This window comes from Urocitellus parryii, chromosome 7, assembly GCF_045843805.1.
Source record: "Urocitellus parryii isolate mUroPar1 chromosome 7, mUroPar1.hap1, whole genome shotgun sequence".
Taxonomy (NCBI): Eukaryota; Metazoa; Chordata; class Mammalia; order Rodentia; family Sciuridae; genus Urocitellus; species Urocitellus parryii.
This window is the reverse complement of record NC_135537.1, coordinates 164324197-164346346: the sequence shown is the minus strand read 5'-3', so window position 1 is coordinate 164346346 and position 22150 is coordinate 164324197. Positions and strand designations below refer to the sequence as shown.

The following is a 22150-nucleotide window of genomic DNA, read 5'->3' as shown; positions in this document are numbered from 1 at the left end:
CAGCTCTTCTTGCACCAGCTCCTTTACTGCTTTTTTTTTTTTTTTTTCAATTGCTTCCCAATATGGCAGGACTTTCTTTAAGGATGAGCCCAGATAGCAAGAATTATGTCCGTGCAGCAGAGACCCCTCTAAGGGTATCTGTTCTGCAGCCCCTAGTAATATAATGCAAGACAAAAAAAACAAAAATATTTGGTTCTAAACCTGTGCCAGCCTACTCCGTCTCTGCATCCATAATCAGAGCTCAAGTCAAACTCTGCTATCCTCTTTCCCTCTTGTATTAATCCTTTGCCGATCCTCAGGGACTACTCCCCCGACACCCCCATTCTTGAGTGAGGATGTTGGACAGAGCCCATTTTCATGTGCTGCAGGTGGGGGGTATACTAACATGTTTGCTCTTGGTTGATGGACAAAGTACAGAGGCCAGGGAGTGAAAACGGTTAACAGTGAAAAGGGGAAGAGCTAGGTGCCTGTTTCATAGTCACTTATGTGTGAAGGTTAGGGGTAATGGCATTTCCTCACTTTAGGTTCTCAAACAATTTGGATGTCATCGCTCTTTCCAGAGTCCAGATGTCTTAACAGATGAGCTCTGATGTGGAAAAAAAAATGGGAGGTGTGGGAAAGGAGTGGGATTTTGTGGGTTTGCATGAGTGTGTGTAGCTTCAGGCCTTGGGAGTTGGCAAGAGGGAGGGAAGGAAGAAGAGCAAAACATTTGGAAAGTCTTTTACTGGGGGATCCTGCTCTGAATCTCCTTAAATCCTCCACTGTGAATTGAGGGTGGGTGGGTGGGTGAGTGCTGGGGAATAAATCTTGTATGAGAACAATCTCTCAGAGACTGATGTTGATTGGTGTCCTTCCTTGATAGATTAGGTCTCCTTTTGCTAATCTGAGTTTTGGTTAATTTGAGGTGACAGCCTCAGGAGAGGAACCCCAGGTGTGAGGAACCCACCCATCCCTGTTTTTCCTTTGTGATGGCCAGAACAATCACCACAGTATGAGGCCACTTCCTCTCCTGGTAGAGAGCCCAGACATGAGTATAACTGACCTCCCGACTGGTATTTAGCTGCAGTTCCATCATTTCTAATACCTAATTTTTGCCCTCTAAACATAGACAAGCACAAGTTTTAAATAAAGGCTAATAAAATTTTGGGTAGAAGAAGGCTTCAAAAGTAGCATCATGCTCCTTTAGAATCTTTGAGCCTCAAGGACAGCTGCTCTTCGGCCTTCAGCTGACCTCAGAAACTAGAAAGACTTATTTCAGGCTCTGTCCTGCTGGCCACTGTGGTTCGGAGTGGAAAGCACCTGCCAGGTGTTACCGTGAGACAGCTTGGGCTAACGCTTTTCTACAAGCTTTGTGGCTTAAGACTACCCCCCCGCCCCCACCCAGGGCCCCCAGCCCTCCCTTTCCTCAGGTCTCAAACCATAGTAGGTGTCGAGCGCCCCCTGGGTGTGAAGCTCGGTAATGAGCAAATAAAGAGTGTGGCTGAGGCTCGAACCCAGTGCCTCGTGCATCCTAGGTGAGCGCTCTACCATTGAACCCCAGCCCCAGCCCGCAGAGTGTGGTTTTCAAAACTCCCCTCCTTCAAGTACCTATCGGTCTTATTTTTTTCAAGTGATAAGGCTGCAGAAAGTGCACTGGACCGTGGGATCGGGACACATTCAGGAAGGTAACTAGCTCTGTGTGTGACCTTGAACTAGTCATTTGCCCAGTGCGGGAGTTGATCCCTGAAATTTCTTCCCGTTTCAACTCTGGGAACAGGAAGACCTCAAGGTCGCGAGTGCTCAGCTGCGGCTAGAAGTAGATCTCAAAACTTGCAGGCGTTGTTTACTACAGCTTTCGTTCCAGGGTCGTGGGGCGCCTGTCGCCGCCTCCTCACACCCGGGTCGTGGAAGGGTCGAGCTTTGGTGCGCAAGCTCCCGGCTGAACTGAACTACGGCGTCCGGGCTGGGCCGCGGAGTTCCGCGGAAATCCTTCCCCTTCAGCCAATCACTGCTTGAGGCCCTCCCGCGTTGCCGGAAAGAGCTGTAGCCCCGAGCAACTACGACGTCTGGCTTTCTGAATTTGGCGGCGGGAAAGGCCATGAGTAAAGCCCGGGCAGAAGCTGCGGCGGGAGGTAACGGAGGTGCTAGCAAGATTCGGGAGGGGAGCGGGAGAGACCGGACTAGTGACACGGTCTCACCGTCTCGTCTCTCTCCGCAGCCCCTGGCCTCCTCCTGAAGTACCTGCAGGAGCAGAACCGGCCCTATAGTGCCCAGGATGTATTCGGGAACCTGCAGAAGGAACACGGTCTGGGCAAGGCGGTGAGGACCTTTGAGGATTCCCTCCCAGCGGAGCCCCTGTAATCAGGCTGGGTTCCTGACCTCCCGGGGCTTCCGCCCTCTCCTATTACTGGCTGAAATCTCCCCTGCCTGGGCCCAAAGACTCCTCTTATTGCCCTTCCTTCCCTTCTGCCAGGCGGTGGTGAAGGCGCTGGAGCAGTTGGCCCAACAAGGCAAGATCAAAGAGAAGATGTACGGCAAGCAGAAGATCTATTTTGCGGATCAGGTGAGGAAAGCCTGCGCACATTATTACCTATATCAGATCCCAACACTGAATCAACTAGTATCAACTCTTTGGCACCCTACCAGCGCTCTACTATTGAGTCACAACCCTGCCCTGGGATTTGTATTCTTTAGCCTAGACCTTTACTTGGGTGTCTCTGACTTCATATCAGAATCAATCCTGCAAAAGAAGAATGCCTTCCTAACTGGCTCCTCCCTAGCATTTTTCTCCCTTAATGGAATCACTTTTCACCCAAACCAGAGACTTGAGAGTAATTCCTGACTTTTTCCCTGCAATGTCTGGTCCATCAAGTAGAGCTGATTTTTTTCTTCTTGAGTCCAATTTTCTTTCCCTCTGCTATCACTGCTCTAGTCCAGGCCTTGTTGTCTACTAATGTCCCCCCAAAAGATCTCACCTCCTTGAACATATCTTGAACACTACAGCCAGAATCATCTATCTAAATGCAAATATGATCATGTACCATGCCCTACATAAAACTCTTCAATGCTTCATGGGTGCTTCATAGAACAGGTAAAAAGGCACCTGAAGACTTGCTGCAGCCAGCCTCTGGCTTCACCTGCCCTTATTATTTCTCTACCCATCAATACTAAACAATTTAGGTATGTTTTATTCCTCTGTCCCTTGCTTTTCCTCCTCCTGCCTCTGCCCACTTAAATCTTATTCAGTTCTTTGAGATTTCACTCAGTCCCCACTCTCTCCAGAAACCCAGAAATGATCTCCAGAAGGAGGAGCCAACTTCTCCTTTTTCAGGCTCTTATGCCTTTTGAGTCATGAGGTATATAATTTTCTTTCTACTTGTCTCCCTCACTAAACTAAGGTTCTTCTGGGCAGATCTCATTTTTTGTTCATCTTTGTTGACTCATTACCCCAGTATCTAACATCTAAAAGACATTACTCGTTTAACTGAAGTAAAGTATAACAAATTACTACTCTATTGAGAATTACCTAAAAGAGGGGTTGGCAAACTTCTGTAAAGGGCTTCACAGTATTTTTAGCTTTGCAGGCCCTATGGTCTTTTTCAAAAACATGCAGAATTTACTTTGCTGTTTGCAGGTCCTTGCTGTAAACATTTATCTTGCCTATGCATAAAGTCTAAACTGCCCAAGCTGGCATTCCCATCCTTGCTAGACTGGGTCCTATTCCCAGGTGATGTGACTCTCACTGATCTGCAGTAGGTTTTGTTTTTGTTTTTTATGATGCTGAGGACTGAACGCAGGGCCTTACTATGCTAGATAAATGCTCTACCAACAGAACTCCACCCTAGGGTAATCATTTTCTTTTTTTTTTTTTTTTTTCAGAGAGAGAGAGAGAATTTTTTTTAATATTTATTTTTAGTTCTCGGCGGACACAACATCTTTATTGGTATGTGGTGCTGAGGATCGAACCCGGGCCGCACGCATGCCAGGCGAGCGCGCTACCGCTTGAGCCACATCCCCAGCTTGAGCCACATCCCTCATTTTCTAGCAGCCTCTCATGAGAGGGACTCCTTAGACTTCCACTAGAATCCCTTATCTAAATAGAGCCTGTTGTGCTTCTTCACTTGTAAGATTCTTTGGGTTTCCCGACTCCCCCTACTCCCTCTAGGCAAGGTTGAAACCTTTTCATTGGGACCAGTATTCAAATGAATGACTTGTTACTGCCTTCCTGATACGTTTTTTTCCTTTTTATGCCTCACATTAATTAATTCATTTGTAATTTTTCTCGTCTCTGGCAGAACCAGTTTGAAATGGTGAGTGATGCTGACCTTCACAGCCTGGATGCCAAAATCGTGGCCCTCACTGCCAAGGTGCAGAGCTTGCAGCAGAGTTGCCGCCACATGGAGGCTGGTAGGACTGGGGAGTCCTTGCAAGGTGCCCATAGGGCCAAGTTCATTGTGGAGGTCAGGAACTGCTAAGTGAATGGCTCACTGATTACAGTGTCTTGTTGCAGAGAAGACCACTTTGCTGGGCCGCCTCAGGCATTACATTAAAAGAAATGTAGAGCTAGGCGCAGTGGTGCACGCCTATAATCCCAGTGGCTTGGGAGGCTGAGACAGGAGAATCGCGAGTTCAGTGCCATCTTGAGCAAAAATCAAGGTGCTAAGCAACTCAGTGAGACCCTGTGACTAAATAAAACACAAAATAGGTCTGGGCATATGGCTCAGTGGTTAAGTGTCCCTGAGTTCAATCCCCCGTACCAAAAAAGAAAGAAAAATATAGAATCACTAATGGCTTTTGTGTACAAATGGGCAAGATATGCATTTGCTTCCTCTGCCATGATCTTCAGCACACTGCCCCCACATTATCCTCTATTCCTGCTTTAACTTGCTACACATTAGTCTGCTCAACCTCATAGCCCACTACTTGTAGCTGGAAGACAAAGAAAAATAGAATGAACTGGTGACTCTGTAAGCCTTATTTTCCTGAATGTGGGGTCTTATTCTAGTAGATCTCAGAGCAAGGTAGAATTCACATTCCTACTTCAAAGAGTACCCCCTGACTGGGAAAAACAGAACCTTTCTGTCAGGGGTGGCAAGTGACCTCAGGAGGATGTGGTTTCAGAGCTGAAGGAGTTAACTAGTGCCCTGACTACTCCGGAGATGCAGAAAGAGATCCAGGAGTTAAAGAAGGAATGTGCTGGCTACCTAGAGAGATTGAAGAACATCAAAGCTGCCACCAACCATGTCACTCCAGAGGAGAAAGAGCAGGTGAGCTGGGAGGAAGGCTAGAGTTGTTTGTGCAGGATTGAGGACAAGGGTTGATCCTCAACAAGTAACTGTGGGCCTGAGGGATTTAGAGTAACCTGTTTTCTTCCTTCTAGGTATACAGAGAGAGGCAGAAATACTGTAAGGAGTGGAGGAAGCGGAAGAGAATGGTGAGTTGGAGCTCCAAGGGAGGCTCTGGGAGTGCTTTAAAAAAATGGCAGCCACAGAGAAATTGCTGCCCAATGTCATGGTCTGACAGTTAGTGTCCAGTGTTGCCCACCCAAAAAGGGGTGGTTTTGCCGGGCGTGGTGGCGCATGCCTGTAATCCCAGTGACTCTCTGGAGGCTAAGGCAGGAAGATTGTTGAGTTCAAAGTCTGCCCTCAGCAAAAGTGAGGTGCTAAGCAACTCAGTGAGACCCTGATTCTAAATATAAAATACAAAATAGTCCTGGGGATGTAGCTCAGTGGCTGAGTGCCCCTGAGTCCAATCCCTGGTACCCCCAAAATAAAAAGAGGTGGTTTTGTTTCATCAGGCAACAGAGCTAGCCGATGCAATCCTTGAAGGCTACCCTAAGAGCAAGAAGCAATTCTTTGTAAGTGGCCCTCTCTCCCTTCCTCCCCTAGGGCCATCACCCTGGGATGTCTCATTCACTTCTGTCTCTGTCCTACAGGAGGAAGTTGGGATAGAGACAGATGAAGATTATAAAGTCACACTCCCAGATCCCTGAGGGGACCCTCTGTGAAAACTGGAGGATGGAAACACAGAGATGCTAGGACTGGCCACTTTTGTTTAGAATGGCTTTTTTTGTTGGTTCCTGCTGCTCTTCACCTTGGAGAATAGTGAGAAGAGAAGGCACTAGCCCAGTGCATTGGGAAGAGGGAGGGCTGGTGGCCAGGAAAGGATGGTCACACCCATTTCATTTTCCACATTTTAACAACTTGAACTTAACATGCACACTTAGAATGAAGCTAAAAAGAAAGCATTTTATAATATTTATTGTGATATAATTTGATATAAAAATATTTAATGTCCTCTGAATATTCAAACCTCCCAGACATCAAACCTGAAGAAAGCAGCAGGGAGTTTGGGAAATAAGGTAGAGAGAGGCTGCTATACCTCAGCATTTGAGGAGCCTAAGACATCCCCCAGTACTTTCATCCCAGGACACATTTTGATTATTTCCTGTACCCTTTCTCCCCACTCCTAAGTCCTGGGAGAAGTGCAGACAGCACTGGGTGATGATAGAGAGACTGGACAGAAAGACTGAGGTGGTTTTGAGGCCCAGAAAATTTTCCAAGATTGTAACTGTAGTGAAGTTGCATTGTTATTAAGAAAAATAAAAAATTTCAAGTTTGTAGTGCTGTGTCATCTGCCTTTGCTGTGCAGGACTACTGCTGGGGAACAGGGCAAGGATGGATAGGGAGGAAGGAGGTGATGGAACATAAGGCAAAAATAGAAACCCAGTAGCCCTGCCTTCAGCTGGCCAGAAAGCCCCAGTCTCATCTTAAGACTAACCAGGCAGCCCTGGTCTAAGCCTTTCAACCTTCATGGCTGTGGGACTATTTCCTTTCACTCCTTTTCTCTCACCCAACTACTTCTAAAACATCCATACTTGAGTCATGTTACCCAAGAAACCAAAACAGGCAGTTTCCATGTACACACAAATCATGAACAGAAATCCGAGGTTTAGAGAAAGAGCTGAAAGGCCAGGAGTTCTTTGGGATACTCAGAACAGACTCCTGTCCTGAGGACTTATAAGGAGAAGACTGGGTAGGTTTGACTTTATGGTCAGTATAATAAATTAATCAGAAGCTTTCACAAAACAAAACCCCCCAACTCCACTGAAGATAAAGTGAAGCTGGGAAGACCAAACACCAAGTAGAAACCAGCTGACTGGTGTGAGGTGTCACAGTCCAATCTCAGGCCCAGCAGTCCCAAGACCAAATAGGAAACTCAAAAATCTCTTGCTGGCCATTCTGCATGTTTCCAAGAGCCATCAGTAAAGTTGATTTTTCAATTGATGCAGGACGCCAATCACGATCTCCCGCAGGGTCTGGTGAGGGCAGCAGAAAACAAAGCTCAGGAAGGTACAGAGCTACCTTTTGACTTTAAGAAAAGTGCATTGAAGAGCTAGGGGTGTAGTTCAGTGGTAGAACACTTGCCTGGGGGATTCTATCCTCAGCATGGCAAAAAATAACAAAACTGCATCGAAAGAGGTATATGATAAAGCAAGTACAATAAAATGTTACTGGTATAAAGCAGTTAACTTTTTTTTTTTAAATATATTTTTTGGTTGTAGGTGGACACAATGCCTTTATTTTTAATTTATTCTTATGTGGTGCTGAGGATTGAACCCAGTGCCCCATATACACTAGGCAGGCATTCTACCACTGAGCCACAACCCCAGTCCCAGCAGTTAATTATTCTAAAATTCAATGTTGCAGTATGTTTAAAGCATTTCACAATTATAATGTTGGGAAACAAATAAGTCTCGAATACAAGTTCAAGCCTTGAGAAAAAGCAGCCAGGCTTTAGAAGCAGAAGAAAGTTCAATACCATTAATATATCTCTCTTACAAATAAACAATCAAAAGCTCTTGGGGCAACTATTTTAGTGGGCCTGGGAGTGAGGGCCTGAAATCTGCGTGTTTCCAAAAACTGTAAGTAACTGCTGCAGGTGATCAGGGCTTCCACATAAGGCAGCAGTAGTGTAACATGGGTTAAACAAAAGCCAAGAGAGGGCTCTGGCATTGAGTGCTCACACCATACTTGCCAATGAGACCTTAATGTGAAAATCTCGGCTGGAAGCACGGAAGGTAACAGAATACTGAAAGTTGAAAGACACTTAAAGTGGCTATCCTACTTTTCTGAACAAAAAGTGGCTTTATTCACTATATCTGAGGATAGCATTAGAACCCCAGATCATTTCTGTCCCATACCTGAGGCTTACAGTGCTCCTCAATCCAGCTGAAAACACAAGCTGATAGCTCTTGGAAGCTGGCCACAGAGATGGAGGCATTGAAGGACTCAAACAGGGAGTCCATGACACCTTGAAACACATTAAACTTGTCCTGGTCAGAGACCTGGTCCTCTCCCTCATGGGGGTTGTCCTGATGTGCCTTCACAATCTGCTCATAGTTTCTGAAAGCAAATAGGCATAGATGAGGTGCTACAGCAGCTCCCCACCACCCAGGAAAAATGATGAGGTTGCTCTGTGCACTTGCCCACCCCCCTCCTTTCCTTGGAGTTTTGGGGATGTATTCAGTATTACTATATACTACTACCAGGTCAGAAATGGTGAGTCTCCAGCTGTCCTTCATTAACTGACAGGCATTTTCTGAGTGCCATATATAAGGTGCTATCTGGGATACAGTCTTGCTTCACAGTGGCTGACTCAGGTAGTGCGAATATTATCTACACGTATTACCTGGTGTAGCCTTTGGACAAGGTAAAGGTGTGCACTGCAGTCAGCCTCAGTCCCGTCAGAAGCTAATTTCCCCAGTTCAGCACCCCTCTTACACTTTCATTATCTTTAGGGCTGTGACATCCTTGCGTAGTGTAGACACCTCCTCTTCCTGCTTTTTCTTCTCCTTGTGTAAAAACTGGATGTAGTCGATGGCTGGGGTGGAAGCAGAGGAAATCTCAACCAGGAGAACAAAACTGAATTTGATTTCCCTCCTCCACACCCATTATCCCATTACAACCACCATGCCAGGGCCAGGCCAGGGATGGGTATGTAGTGCTGCCCTTGACACAGCCCCTGTTGGCTCCACCCCTCAGTTCTCTCCCTGTCCATACTCTTCTGTAGAACGATGGCTTTGCTGAGCTTTTGAGAGCCAATGGAGAAGTCCTGCTGCTGGCAGGTGGGGACGATGGTCTGAAGGTCATCATAGCCTCTCTGTGGAAACAACATGAGAAAGGGGATCCTTAACCCTGAGGGATTAAGTCAAGATGGCACAAAGCTTCCATGACATCAGTTCCATTCTCACAAACTGGGGGTGGGGTGGGGTGGGGGGGTGGAAAGATGTTCATGCCCAGGGACTAGATCATGCACAGCTCCTGGAAAGAAGATGTTCATGCCCAGGGACTAGATCAGCTCACCCCTAAGGCTATTTGGAGCTGTTTGAGGAGGTCTAGGCAGAGAAAATCTAAAATACATAGCACCCCCCCAATCACCTTGATGGCGTCCCTCCTCTTCTGCTCCGACTGGGTATGTGCTCGCCGCCTGCGGTCTTTGTAGGATTCCTTGTAGGACTCCTGGTGGTAATCACTGTCCTCATCATCTACGCTCAGAGTTGGGGGCAGGGAGAGGTCACCTTAGGGCCCAGTGGGGCCCAGCTAGCCCACCTTTCCCTGATGGGAAGAACCCAGTGCCCAGAGATGGCAGATGGGCAAAGAATCAGTCAAATATCCTGGATTAGGTAAAAGACACACCCTGTGTCTGGCACTCAGACTCCAACACCCCACGTGGTCAGCTGGAGCTTCCCTGTCTAGGAAAGATACTAAAATGATGGCATAACTGAGTCCCCCCAGGTGGGCAGGAGGGTGTTGCTGCCTACCTGTGTTGGGGACAGAGGAGGCACTGGTGGAACCGATGCTATTAGCTCTGGACACTACACTTCCCTTACGAGTGTTTTCTACAAAAAGCCCTGGAAAAGAGAGGTTCCAATCACTAAGGACTGGAATGCAGTGCATTGCCAGCCCTCATAGACAACTGTGGGCACAAAGGCTTCCTTAAATGACTGCCAGCCGTCCTGAGCCACCCACTTCCTGCCATACCATGCTGCAAAGCTCCTGTCTCCCATATCTACACTGCTCCATAGGCCTGCAGTCAAACCCTCTGGCTCAGAAAGGGGCATCTGAACATTTGAGAACGAGTGAACAGCTGTCACTATTTCCATCACTTCCTGGTCCAGAGCAGAGGAATCAGGTGTCACCCATGGTTGCTTCCTGCCCATTCTCCAGTTCCTTTTTCATGTCTCAAGCCAGGACCTTGGCTCAGAGACAGTGGACTGTGCTCAGGTGTGGCTAGCAAGGCCACAAGAATTTATACAGCTGAAACAGGAGTATCATTCCAAAAGCCCAAGACAATAGGGGAGGCACTCACTCACCAGGGTCCAGGCTGTTGTCACTGTAGGCATACTCCACCTGCAGCACCAAGCAAGGGAGAAGCCCATTAGACACACACAAGTGTGCGGACAGCGGAAAGGTTCCCGAACGCAAAGCTGGGATAGGCCGTGAGAGCGCCGCCCCTCTGCGTGATCCCTTCGGCCCCACTCATCCTCCGGCCCCCAGCCCCCTCGTTCCCTCGCGCTCGCGCGCACACGCCTCATTTGTCTCTACACCTTGGCAGCCGCGGGGTAAAAACTGTCTATCTGCAGCCCCGGGTCGGAGAACAGGGGAGACTCTGGGGACAGGAAGGAAGCCCCTAATCTTCTCGACCCCCTGTGTGCACGAGCTCAACCCGCCCTTCCCTGGAGCCGGCGCACGCGCCCACGGGGCTTGCCTTGACCCAGGGGTCCTCGGGAGAGGCGCCTGGCTCCGTCATCTTGGACCTATCGAACCGGAAACAACCAAGCGGGTGGGCCCCCTGCTGCGAGGAAGCGGAGAGGCGCGTCCACGTGACTAGAGTTCACCAATCCAGGACGGAGAGGCAGGGATGAGGCGAGAGTGCTGCGCACGCGCGTCTCAAGACTTTAAAACTGAACGGAGGTGGTTCTCCTTGGCGTCGAACCTACAACTGGTCGGTGATAGGGATCTGCTCCTCGCCTGTCCCTGCCTTTCTGCAGTTTAGGGTCTAGAATGGCGGCCACATGAAGCACCTTCTATGAAATGGGATCCCTTCAAAAGGCTTTTGTGAAGGGCTGGGTGTGTGTGTGTGTGTGTGTGTGTGTATATATATATATATATATATATATATATATATTTCGATGTAGAGCCAGTGCTTCTCATGTGAAGGACCATGGGTTCCATCCTCAGCACTACCCAAGGGGGAAAAGGTTTTCTAAATATTGTTGCAGATCCTGTGCGCATGCGTACTCACCTGCACCTGCAGACCTTGTCCCTAGGTTAGAAACTGGGCGGAGCACTCCTGCTTCACATCTTCTGACCCCATCAAGCTGCAAGTTTTGAGGGCAGAGCCACTACCCAGCATAGATCTTCCAAAACCCAGCCCAGTAGCTGGCAGGGTGCTTGTGGAATTAAATAATCCTTGCAAAAAGTTTGTTAGTTGTTTTGCTGCTTTATAGTGAGGAATTAGAAGTACCTAAAAAGTCTCTCATTCAGAAGTCTCTCTCACAGCTAGTAAGTGGGAAGAACGAGGATGACATCAGTCTGGCTAACTTCAAAGGCCATATACTTAACCACTGTAATCCTGATTTCTGGCTCAGGTCTGGACCCTGAACTTGTGGCATAAGAGTCCAAAGACACTTTAGAGACGCTGGAGCAGGAAGCAGACACCATACAGACAGCACCTGTAGACATTCACCTTTAATTCTGTTAGAAATTCCAGTGTTTGCCCTGACCCCAGTCAGTGGTGGGCATCAGACATTTGTGGGCAAGAATAGGGATGGAACTCCACAGGGGCCTGCTCCCTGATAAGCCACATCTTTACTGTTGATTAAACGTCAGCATGCTGCATAGGATTCCTGTGTCTACCAGGCCCGGCCATGTCCTGCACAGCTTAGCTTGAAGCCCTCTAGGTCTGAGACTGGAAGAGCATCAAGGTACCCATTCCTCCACACCACTGGTTCCCATCTACTCCAGAGGCCACTGTGGTCCCACAGAGAATTCATTATCAGTCATGGGCCTGAGGAGTTTTGGCTATGCGCTTCTGCAGGAGATTCCAGGCTTTTTCCACCTTCCGACAGTCCAGGATATTGGAAGAAAGGACAACGTCAGGCAAACACCCACTGGACATTCCCTCCCCACAACCCTTTCTTTCCCTGGGCATCAACCTGGAGTTGGGTGACATGCGGCTCCCACAAGGTGCTCAGCACCACGTGGCTCTGGTCCACAAGCTGCTGCCCACTCATCTGGCTCTGTAGCCTGCTTTGAGCGGCAGCTTCACTTAGGCCATCCCTCTCCACAATGCGTCGTACAGCCTGGGCACAGACGAGGCATTTGTCAGGAAGGATCCCAGCTCAGCCTGCTGGATCAGAGCAGGATACCATCTGCAGTAGGGATGGGGTAAGGGTGGGGTCCAGATACCTCTGTCTCAGGGATGACAACGGTCCACACCTCATGTACCATGTTCTGCCAGCCGGCTTCAAGCAGCATGGCGGCATCAATCACACACACATCCTTTCCTGTGGGGAGACCCCAGTCACTGCCAGCAGCACTCTAATGCTTACTGTCAATCAGAGGCCCACAAAAACAAGTCCCAGGGAAAGTGGATAGCCATGCTGGGGGCAGGGAAGCTGTCGGGGAGAATTTGCTCAACACTCCCCTTCAACTGTTCCCATCATCCCTCCCACTCACCCTCAGCCACAGCTAGATCCATCTCCTCTCGGGCCAGCTTTGCAATAACTGGCCACACAATGTCCGTGAGTATCTTCATCTGCTTCTGGGGAGGGGATAGAGGAAGTAGGCAGAGGTTACTTTCTCTGAGTGATGGAGCCAGCCCAGGAGGTGGGAGTTGGGAACAAATGAGCAGAAATCCAAATTCTGGGTCAGAATTTAGGAGGAGCTAAAGAGCCCTGAGAGGTGTGTGTTTACCTTGTTTCCAAACACCCGGCTGCCTAGGATCTTCCTATTGATGATGCCATCTTTATGGAGAATATCTGAGTGACAGAGAAGGAGGACTAAGCAAAGAGACCAAGCCATCTCCTCATTTAAAGCCACCTCTAGCCCTCCCCAGTTGTTACCTGTTCCAAAGGCCTCCACCACAGGTTGGTATGCAGGGCCACTCGGGGCGTAGGCCCGATGGCCCAAGTGGTCACTGTCGATGACAAATGCCCCCAGGCCCTTCAGCCGCTGAGCTATTGAGCTCTTCCCAGAGCCACTGATGCCAGTCAGCCCAATCACGTAGAGACCTGAAGGGAGCTCTGGCCTCTTCTGGGGTAGATGAGAAGGAACCCCATAGTTACTAGGGCCCTTAGGTTCATGCTTGAGGCTGAACCCCTCAATTTTTACTCTCCAGCATTTCCAGTACGCCCAAACACAAGTGAAAGAGGAAAGGTAGGCTTACATTTGGAGGCCGAAGCAGCTTTCCCAGCAGTCTTTGGCGGGAGTTGGAGGAACTGACTTTCTCTTCTTCATGTTGCTCGTGGCTTTCATCCTTCACCAGCTGGATCTGATACAAGGCAAGCTCCTCCAAGTCCTGGGGTAAAGGGGGAAGGATAAGAAAAGAGTGAGAGGAGGAAGGAAGAACCCAGATCCCCTTTATCCTCTTCTACCTACCCAAGGAAGGGAAGCTGGGAACCAGTTTCTTCCTGCTTCTTCCCACTACCCTGACCCCTCTCTTCCCTCCTCTGGAACCATGGTACTTCCAACAGCACCCCATAAAGGTTTTCCCCCTTCCCATCCACACCCTCTGCCAGTCTCCCAGGGGTTACATTCTCAAGGCGGAAGCGGTTGGCGGCCATCCCCCCACGATAGGTCTCCTCGCTGACCACCAGGAACTCCAAGGAGGGGTCAGAGCCAGCAGGCCCATAGGGGTCCAGTAGGGGGATGACATCAAAAGTCAGGGAGGGCTTGATGTCCACCAGGAACTCACTCAGATGTTCCACACGTTCTGCATAAGGCTGGAGCAGCTCAGGGAGCAACTTGCCTGGGGAAGGAGCCCAGAAAAACAGTGAGGCTTTTTTACTGGGGAAGAAGAGTGTGGGCCTGTTTGGGGAAGAGTGTCCCTAGGCCCTGTATCTCCAGAGGAGGGTGACAGGAAGAAAGTATTAAACTGGGAGTCTGTTGCAGGGGAGGGACATGAAGGAGAGGAAACGGATGAGCACCATAGTCTCTGCAAGGGCTGGCATGAGTCCAGAGAACAAGCCACCAAGAGATTACTCCAGAGAACTATGCTAAAGGGCATCAGAGTTAGAAAATCCCAAGAGCCATGCCATCCTTGAGTTCATTCTTACTGTCTGTAGCACTACTACCTTACAATTCATTTGTATATTTATTCCCAGTGTCTCAAATTTTACAGTTGATCACCTGGAGAATCTTAAAAGTAGATTCCTTAGTTCCATATTTGGGAGGTCTAATTGGTGATTGAACCACAAACTAAGAAAGCTTCCTCAATACAATGAACCAAAATGCATTCTGCTGTCATATATATCTAATTTAATTAATTAATTAATTAACTTAAAAAAGAAAGCTTCCTCAGCACCAACTGTCAAGCACTGTGATATTTGGAATGGGTGTGAACTACCTTTCTAGATCTTGGCATTAACGGTGGTGGTTGGGGGAGGAAATTTGGGGAATCCTCCACTACCCTAATGCAGGGTCCCTCTCACTCACTCTTTAACAGATCTTTGTCTGCTACTCCCACCACAAGCTGCTCCTGGGCCAGGATGCATGCAACACTGAGCAACACCTTGTGAGCATTGTGCAAGCGGTCAAACGTGCCACCCACAGCCCCACGGTGGTAACCACGCACAGGCTGCTTTGGAGACCTAGCCACAGGGGAAGCTGGCCTAATGGTGGAGGATAAGGGTACATCCAGGGACTCCACAAGCAGCATTCCGGTCCCATAATCCGGGTACAGCAGCACTGAAGACAGTTGTGGACAACAGCTGTAACAGCTGGTGGCATAACGTTCTAGCTGTTGCTTAACTGGATTGTACTGACTTCCATCCAGGGTCTGGAAGTCAGTCAGCACTACTTCTGGCGGGTGGGCCAAATTCTGGACTGAGCTGGACAGTGGAGGGAGAAAGGCGCTCTTGGTTTGGATGTTGGTCAGTAGAATTCTGACGTCCAGGTGCCTGTGGAAGTTGGCGCCAGCGTAAAGGTGCGCGATGAAATCGAGAACCTCAAACGTGGCCTGCACCGGGCTGGACTGGGGCTGGGCAGGGCCCTCCAGGCTCATGCCCGGCTGCAGGTGTACATAGAGTGTGTGATTCACCAGGCGGGCAGCTGAGGTCAGGATAGGAGCGAGGCGAGGGGCCAGGGAGGCCAGTGGCGTCGTCAGCACCAGGAGGCCCGACTGGAATACAGCCATGCTGCCTAGGCCTACGGACAGGCAGGGAGAGGAAATGAGGATGGCTAAGGGGCTAATGGTTGAAGCCGAGACCTGCACTGGGCCTTGGACCCAGAAGGAGACCTGGAGCCGGGAGAAGGCCTGGCCGATCTCGCAATGACTTCTCTGAAGTAAACCAAAATCCTGGGAAGGGGGAACTGGAGAGGAATCCCTGCGCCATAGGACTGGGGATCCAGGAACTGGGCCCTCTTACTAAACTGCACTGGGTCTTCAAGAAATCGAAGGAGGGGCCTAAAGGGGGACGCTGACGTTTAGGTTGGTTCCCTACTAGCTGAACCCCCCAGGCTTTGGTTCCACTTACACCAGCCGCGAAGGCTTCCCGAGCGGCGACCCGGAAGCACTGCCTTTGGAACCACAACTCCGAGGTACGGATACCGAGAGAGGCCAAACATCTCAACTTCGGAACTCAAATCTCACGGAACTCTCGTGAGGTTTCTTGTGGAATGGAGCTTGTCCTGTTGATGAGGCGGAGCTGAGCGCGGAGGTTGTGAGACTGATTAAATCTTGGCTCCAGATCCATCCGGACTGGGCAGAAAAGGGCAGGCAGGCTGGAAAGCCCAGATGGCGGATTCCCTTCAGCCCTGGAGAAGAGAGATTGGTTTCAACTAGGTTAACCAAAAGGCAACCAGAACTAATACCGGCTTTCCTCCTTAATTCCAGTGATAGAGGTAGGGGTCACAAAATTGCACTTGCACTAGGAGAGGCGTTCCTAGAGCCTCCTGGTCCTCCACTCCCAGCCCGAGGATTTTCATTTGGTAGATTACTGGGCAACTTTCCCGAAGTCCCATTTCGCACATGGGATGTATGGGACCCTGAATGTTCCAGGGGTACATAGAGGCCGGTTCTCATGGCTTCTATAGGATGCTCGCCGCACCACGCACCTTAGTGCGCCTGCTTGCTAGAGAGGAGAAGGAGCTCTGTGTGTGAGCTCAGTAGAGCTGCCAGGGTCTCTAAACAGGAGAAAAGTGGGCAAGGGCGTGAGACCCAGTGGTAAAGATTTACCTCGAAGATAATGAGGGCTAATTAGACTGGAGTTTGGAGTGGTGTGGGGAGAAAGCCAGGTTGCTATTAGAAGACTTTTCAGGTAAATTGTCCACGGAGATCTGAAAAGGGAAAGCAATCAATCCTCAAGATTCCAGTAATAAAGCCGGGCGCTGTGGCGCACACCTATAATCCCAGCCGCTCAGGAGGATGGAGAGTTCAAAACCAGTCTCAGCAACGGCGAGGGACTAAGCAAATCAGTGAGACCGTCTCTAAATAAAATACAAAATAGGGATAGGGGATGTGACTAGGAGTTGAGTGCCCCTGAGTTCAATCCCCGGTACCCCCTCCCCCCCCAAAAAAAGAGAGACTTTAACCTTTATTTTATTTCTTTGTTTTTATGTGGTGATGAGGATTGAACCCATTGCCTCACCCTTGGTAGGCAAACGCTCCACCACTGAGCTACAGCCCTAGCCTGTCGTATTCTTAAAGCCTCTAAAAGTGTATAATCCCTCAGCCCCACAAATCTGCCTTTGTAGTCAAGGAATGCACAATTGTGAAGCCACAAAGGCATTAAAGGACCAGGATGCTTACAAGTGACATCTTAAATTGGATTTTAAAGCGAAAACTTGATTTGAAGAAGCAAAGACTGTCTGAGAATCTCCCAAAACATCTGGACAGTCTCATCTGGCACACAACAGAGTTACTTTTTTTTCAGCAAGTGTGTTATTTAGCCCCTCCCATGTTCAGGTGGGGTTCTAAGCACAAGGGATAGAGCAGTGAGCAAAAATAACAAAGTGTCTGCTCTCCTGGAGTTTAGATTCCTGTGTGTCTTGGGATGGGGTGGTGAATTAAACAATTTAAAAATTTTTGTAATATATCTACTGGTGATGAGGGCTATGAAGAATAATAAAGCAGAGTAAGGGGACCATACTGGAGGGAAAGGAGTGCTGTTTTAGATAGGGTGTTCCAGGGAAACAGCAAACACCTGAGGGAAGAGAGAGAATGAGAGATCAGGGAAAAAGCAAACCAGACAGAGGAGATGGCAAGTGCAAAGACCCTGAGACAGGATCCAGGGGACCAAAGTGAATGGATTTGAAGAGTGGTGGGAGATGAGATCAAAAGAACATAGGGGTCAGATCACAGCAGTTCTTGTAAACATTGGCTTTTACTGAAATGGAAAGCAACAGAAGGCATTTTGATGAGAAGAATTTCATTTAAAAAAAAAGAATCATTCTGTGTATACTGTGGAAAATTTTACTGTTGGAGGGCAAGAGCAAAATCAAGAAAATCACCTGGGAGGCTACTACATAGCCAAGAGAGATGATAGTGTGAGGAACAGGATGATTTCCCAATATGCTTTGAAGATTGAAGATATAGGGTGGAGTTGTCAGTATTTGCTGAAAGACTGATTGAAAGATGAGGGGAGCTGGGTGTGGTGGCGAACGTGTGTAATCCCAGCAGCTCAGAAGGCTGAGACAGTAGAACTGCAAGTATAAAGCTAACCTCAGCAATTTAGCCAGACCCATCTCAAAATAAAAACTAGCTGGGCACGGTGGCGCACGTATTAATCACAGCAGCTCGGGAGGCTGAGGCAGGAGGATTTCGAGTTACAAACCAGCCTCAGCAAAAAGGCCCTAAGCGGGCTGGGGATGTGGCTCAAGCGGTAGCACGCTCGCCTGGCATGCGTGCGGCCCAGGTTCGATCCTCAGCACCACATACAAACAAAGATGTTATGTCCGCCGAAAACTGAAATAAATATTTAAAAAAATTCTCTCGTTCTGTCTCTCTCTGTCTCTCTCTTTAAAAAAAAAAAAAAAAAAAAAAAAAAGGCCCTAAGCAATTCAGTGAGACCCTGTTTCTAAATAAACTACAAGACAGGAGGGGTTGGGGATGTATCTCAGTTGATAGAGAGCTTGCCTCACATGCACAAGGCCATGGGTTCAATCTCCAGCACCAAAAAAAAAAAAGGCTGGGGAAGTGGCTTCCTTGGTAAGCACCTCTAGGTTCACTTCATGGTGTTAAAAAAAAAATGGGGTTGGCTGCAATTAAGTAATAATTCAAGGTTTTTGGATTGAGCATTTGGACAAATGGAGTTGTCATCACACACTGAAATGAGGAAGACTGAAGGAGGAGGAAGTATTCCCCAATCATTGAACACGTTATGATTACTAGACATCATGTGACACTGAGTAGGCAGCTGGAAATATAAACCTGGTGTTTGCAGGAAACATGAGGTTGGAGATATGTACATTTTTGGGGTGTTGTGGGGGGCATTAACATCTAAATGGTATTTGAAATCATTCCACAACATAGATTATTGAGAATGTGGATATATGAAATATAGAGGGGTCACACTTAGACTCTCTTACCACCTGTATGTTTGCTTGTTCGCTCTCACAGAAGTGCAAAGGAGAAGCCTGGGGTGGGGGCAGGCTCTAAGAGCAGATCCCATGCCTCAGAAATTCATACCACCTTGGCCCTCTGCCCTTCCCGTGGACTTCCTGGATGCTGTAAGGACAGCAGATTCATCTGGGCCTGCAGAGCAGGGAGACCAACAGGGGTAGGGTAGCTGAGACTCCTTCCTCCAAGCTGCAGAGGCAACTGGCAATCCAGTGGGCTAGAGAAAATCCTTATCTGGAGGACAGGTCAGAATGTACTGCCGTCTTCCTCTGATGTCCCACACAGAGGCCCAAGAACCACGTTAGGTTTCTCTACTGGTCCTTCACTTCCTCTAAGACATGACCCCCCAACCTAGCCCCTACCTCAGTACCACCCCCTTCTGGGACACTCCTGCCCCTTTCCCCTGCCTGTCATCCCCTCTCCTCACTTATACCTGTTCTCTCTCGGCTCCCTACCTCTGCCCGTCCCCCATCAGACCTCCACAGAAGTTAGGAGATTGGCTCCTATGGTTCCTGCCATGGAGCGCCCCTCTGTAAGATCAGGAAGTATAGACCACTGAACACACTAGCCAGGACTGAAGCCCCAGCTGTACCTCCTGGGAAGAGGCAGCCTTGGGGCTGGTGGGGACCTCTGAAGAGTTCAGTTTGAGGCAGGGGAACAAAGAGGTACTCAGTGGGGTGTCCCCTTTGCTTTATTTAGCATAGTGGGGGTCTAGCTCAGTAGTAGAGTGCTGGCCTAAGTCAGCACTGGGTTCCATCCCCAGCACTGTAAACAAAACGAAACCCTCCACACTAGCACTTCACAGGTATTATCTCACTTGGTCTTCAACCCATGAGAGAGGTATTGAACTCATTTTACAGATATGAACAGATTCAGGGCTGGAGTTGTGGCTCAGTGGCAGAGTGCTCACATGTGGGAGGGATGGGGTTTGATCCTCAGTATCACATAAAAATAAATAAACAAAACAAAGATATTAAAAAAGAAAGAGGGGCTAGGATTGTGGCTCAGTGGTAGAGCACTCGCCTAGCAGGGGTGGGACCCAGGTTCCTCAGCACCACATAAAAATAAAGGCATTATGTTGTGTCCATCTACACCTAAAATACATATTTTAAAAAGAAAGAAAGAAAAGTAAACAGATTCAGGGTAGGTAAGGGCATTGCCTGGGATTCCCTTGAGTAATAAAGGCCAGGTCACAACCGGGCTTTCTCCAAACTTGAGTCCACCTAATTTCCACTGTTGCAGACTTCCCTTGGGCATCCAGAGACAGTTCTAGTATGCAGGCAGTCCCCTGGATTTGAGGCGTGACCCCGTGTTATCTCCCTCTGCTGGATATCTGTCTCCACATAGGTAGAACGGGGGCTCCGAGAATTGTCCTGATCATTCACCCGCTGCGCACCAGCGCAATGCAGCCGCCACCCCTGCGCTATCACCTGCACATCCTGGGAGGCAAAGGAGGGCGCGAGGAGACAGTAGCAGACAAAGCCTTTATTTCGGGGCTGCAGGAGACGCACCGAGCTCAGGGTCCCCGGGTTCTCTGGTCCCAGCTGCCTCGGCAGGCTGGTCAGCGAACACAGCATGGTGCATGGCAGTCACGTAGCTGCAGCCACTGGGGTCCTCGAGGCGCAGCCGGGACAGGGGCAGGAAGCGCTCGGTGCTGTAGTAGCGCAGGGATGGCTTTGGGGCACGCAGCGCAGTGAGGAAGACCTGCGGGGCCGGAATAGAAGCGTGGGCTTGGATCACGGTGTGCCTCCCTCTTCCCAGCCTCCCTCGAGTCCCTGAGAGCACCCACCTCTGTCACCTCCTCTGGGTCCTGCGCCTCACGGATGATCTGCTCGCAGTGGCGCTGGTAGAGTGAGAAGAGGTGGCGGGTCTGGGCATCTGTGTGGTTCAGCGTCCCTCCCGGGCCGCCCTCTAACTTTTCATAGAAGGCCGTGTGCACTGGACCGCACTCGATGAGGCTCACGCTGCGGAAAAGAGCGGCGAGTTGGCAGAAGCGGACATCAGGGCTGGCCTGGGTCCGCGGAGAGGATAGCCGCTGCGCGCAGGCTGCTTTGCAAAACCGAAGTGTTTGCGAAGCGGCTGACTGCCCGAGAAGTGCTCCCGTGTCCACCTGAGGCTTCGAGGGAGACTTTAGCGACGGAATTTGAGTCTGGGTGGGTAACTAGAACGGTGTGACCTCTGTGGACCTGTGCTTTTCGGCAAGTGAATGAGATCATGTGTGTCAAAGGCCCAGCACAGTGCCTGCCACACAACCATCGGGGTCTGGGAAGGAGGGCGGGGACCCACCGGAGAGCCACCCCAACAAAAATCCCGGGCTTGGGTTTCCAAGGGTTCAGAAGTTTCAGGTGACTTACTGGACTCCAAAGGGCAGCAGCAGAACCGCCAGACTCTCGCACAAACCCTCAAGCGCGAACTTGCTGGCGCAGTACACTGCGTTGAAGGGAAGCCCTTGGAAGAGAGGTGAGGTCGCTGAGTTCTGCAGCTCAGACCTGCGTCCAGGCGGGGAGCGGCTGGGGGAGGCCCCGCCCCTTCTACTCACCCATCAGGCCTCCCACGCTCCCGGTCACCATTATGCGGCCTGAGCCGCGCCGCTTCATGTCCGGCAAGAAGGCCTGCAGTGTTCGCACGGTCCCAACCACATTCACGTCCAGCACCGAGCCCACGGCGTCCAGCCCGTGGGCCTCTAGGGGTCCAAGAAGACCCCGTCCCGCATTGCACACTGTAAGAAGAGAGACCCGCCCTAGGCGACCAACAGACCAGTGACAGCCCCAGACTATCCCCCAGGGTTCCCTGTGCTTGGGGCATTCTGGTTTGGGCTCTGGACAAGGATGGCTCTTGTACACATTTCGGGGGGAGGCTCACCCAGCACATCCACACGGCCCTCGGTCACGCGTGCCCGGGCAGCAGCCACAGAATCTGAGTCCCTCACGTCCAATTCCAGCGTCTCCAGCGAGTCGGAAGGGCATCCCCGGGCCCGGGCTGCCTTCCACAGCTGGCCTTGAGCCCTCAGGTCCCTCATCGTGGCATACACTGAAGGTTTGGGAGAGGATGAAGATTTGAATGCCCTGCTTACCTCTAGGGGAAATCTATCCATGCTGGCCCCTCTTATACCTTTAAAGCTCCGGGACGGGTCTGAAGCCAGCCGAAGGGCCAGGTGCAGGCCGATGCCTGAGGAGCAGCCAGTGATGAGCACCACGGTGCGATCCATGGGGAGATTCTTGAGAAGCAGCTCAGGAGCAGCAGAGCCCTAGGCGCAGGTCTCTGGGCTGGATATCACCTGCTTCACCCCGCCCCTGCCTGCAGTGCCCCCACCCCTTGTTGTGTCTCA

The 22150-nt window shown here is 49.9% G+C and overlaps 4 protein-coding genes across 7 annotated transcripts; 1 reads left to right on the top strand and 3 right to left on the bottom strand.

Moving 5' to 3' along the window:
- Window positions 1–1486: 1486 nt before the first annotated feature.
- Window positions 1487–6090, top strand: Psmc3ip (PSMC3 interacting protein). The gene is made up of 10 exons (XM_026386997.2): window positions 1487–1514; window positions 1611–1664; window positions 1844–2111; window positions 2198–2298; window positions 2453–2542; window positions 4275–4386; window positions 5101–5246; window positions 5360–5413; window positions 5777–5836; window positions 5915–6090. The coding sequence occupies exons 3-10, from the start codon at window positions 2078–2080 to the stop codon at window positions 5969–5971; spliced, it is 654 nt and encodes a 217-aa protein (XP_026242782.1). The 5' UTR covers window positions 1487–1514; window positions 1611–1664; window positions 1844–2077; the 3' UTR covers window positions 5972–6090.
- Window positions 6091–6241: 151 nt separating this feature from the next.
- On the bottom strand, window positions 6242–10970 carry Mlx (MAX dimerization protein MLX). 2 transcript variants are annotated; one of them, XM_026386995.2, is made up of 8 exons: window positions 10750–10962; window positions 10355–10391; window positions 9803–9892; window positions 9420–9526; window positions 9042–9141; window positions 8763–8862; window positions 8183–8384; window positions 6243–7297 (listed from the first exon to the last, which is right to left on the bottom strand). In XM_026386995.2, exons 1-8 carry the CDS (start codon window positions 10789–10791, stop codon window positions 7241–7243), a joined length of 735 nt encoding a protein of 244 aa, XP_026242780.1. In that variant the 5' UTR covers window positions 10792–10962; the 3' UTR covers window positions 6243–7240. The 2 variants fall into 2 exon arrangements, with proteins under 2 accessions (XP_026242781.1, XP_026242780.1); XM_026386996.2 differs by lacking the exon at window positions 9803–9892 and having other exon boundaries at window positions 6242–7297; window positions 10750–10970.
- A 344-nt stretch (window positions 10971–11314) lies between these two features.
- Coasy (Coenzyme A synthase) lies at window positions 11315–15798 on the bottom strand. Of its 2 annotated transcripts, none has more exons than XM_077800568.1 (10): window positions 15740–15798; window positions 15030–15410; window positions 13799–14013; window positions 13432–13563; window positions 13109–13298; window positions 12960–13024; window positions 12723–12807; window positions 12453–12550; window positions 12200–12346; window positions 11315–12102 (listed from the first exon to the last, which is right to left on the bottom strand). In XM_077800568.1, exons 2-10 carry the CDS (start codon window positions 15397–15399, stop codon window positions 12040–12042), a joined length of 1365 nt encoding a protein of 454 aa, XP_077656694.1. In that variant the 5' UTR covers window positions 15400–15410; window positions 15740–15798; the 3' UTR covers window positions 11315–12039. The 2 variants fall into 2 exon arrangements, with proteins under 2 accessions (XP_077656694.1, XP_026242576.1); XM_026386791.2 differs by having other exon boundaries at window positions 11316–12102; window positions 14700–15410.
- A 4489-nt stretch (window positions 15799–20287) lies between these two features.
- Window positions 20288–22101, bottom strand: Hsd17b1 (hydroxysteroid 17-beta dehydrogenase 1). Of its 2 annotated transcripts, none has more exons than XM_026387082.2 (6): window positions 21934–22101; window positions 21685–21852; window positions 21362–21505; window positions 21177–21270; window positions 20612–20786; window positions 20288–20526 (listed from the first exon to the last, which is right to left on the bottom strand). In XM_026387082.2, exons 1-6 carry the CDS (start codon window positions 22028–22030, stop codon window positions 20308–20310), a joined length of 897 nt encoding a protein of 298 aa, XP_026242867.2. In that variant the 5' UTR covers window positions 22031–22101; the 3' UTR covers window positions 20288–20307. The 2 variants fall into 2 exon arrangements, with proteins under 2 accessions (XP_026242867.2, XP_026242866.2); XM_026387081.2 differs by having other exon boundaries at window positions 21362–21541; window positions 21934–22093.
- Between the last annotated feature and the right edge of the window lie 49 nt (window positions 22102–22150).

Bases quoted from the DNA above. Each gene is read 5' to 3' on its own strand.
- Psmc3ip (XM_026386997.2), top strand. From the start codon at position 2,078: ATGAGTAAAGCCCGGGCAGAAGCTGCGGCGGGAG. The intron at 2,112-2,197 runs GTAACGGAGGTG...CTCTCTCCGCAG, and splicing joins GGCAGAAGCTGCGGCGGGAG to CCCCTGGCCTCCTCCTGAAG. The intron at 2,299-2,452 runs GTGAGGACCTTT...CCCTTCTGCCAG, and splicing joins AACACGGTCTGGGCAAGGCG to GCGGTGGTGAAGGCGCTGGA.
- Mlx (XM_026386995.2), bottom strand. From the start codon at position 10,791: ATGACGGAGCCAGGCGCCTCTCCCGAGGACCCCTGGGTCAAG. The intron at 10,392-10,749 runs GCAAGCCCCGTG...TTGGTGCTGCAG, and splicing joins CCGAGGACCCCTGGGTCAAG to GTGGAGTATGCCTACAGTGA. The intron at 9,893-10,354 runs GTGAGTGAGTGC...TCTCTTTTCCAG, and splicing joins TGACAACAGCCTGGACCCTG to GGCTTTTTGTAGAAAACACT.
- Coasy (XM_026386791.2), bottom strand. From the start codon at position 15,399: ATGGCTGTATTCCAGTCGGGCCTCCTGGTGCTGACGACGCCACTGGCC. The intron at 13,299-13,431 runs GTAAGCCTACCT...CATCTACCCCAG, and splicing joins AGCTGCTTCGGCCTCCAAAT to AAGAGGCCAGAGCTCCCTTC. The intron at 12,808-12,959 runs GTAAACACACAC...TCCCCTCCCCAG, and splicing joins GCCGGGTGTTTGGAAACAAG to AAGCAGATGAAGATACTCAC.
- Hsd17b1 (XM_026387081.2), bottom strand. From the start codon at position 22,030: ATGGATCGCACCGTGGTGCTCATCACTGGCTGCTCCTCAGGCATCGGC. The intron at 21,853-21,933 runs GTATAAGAGGGG...CCAAACCTTCAG, and splicing joins CCCGTCCCGGAGCTTTAAAG to TGTATGCCACGATGAGGGAC. The intron at 20,527-20,611 runs GTGGGTGCTCTC...CCGGCCCCGCAG, and splicing joins ACCCAGAGGAGGTGACAGAG to GTCTTCCTCACTGCGCTGCG.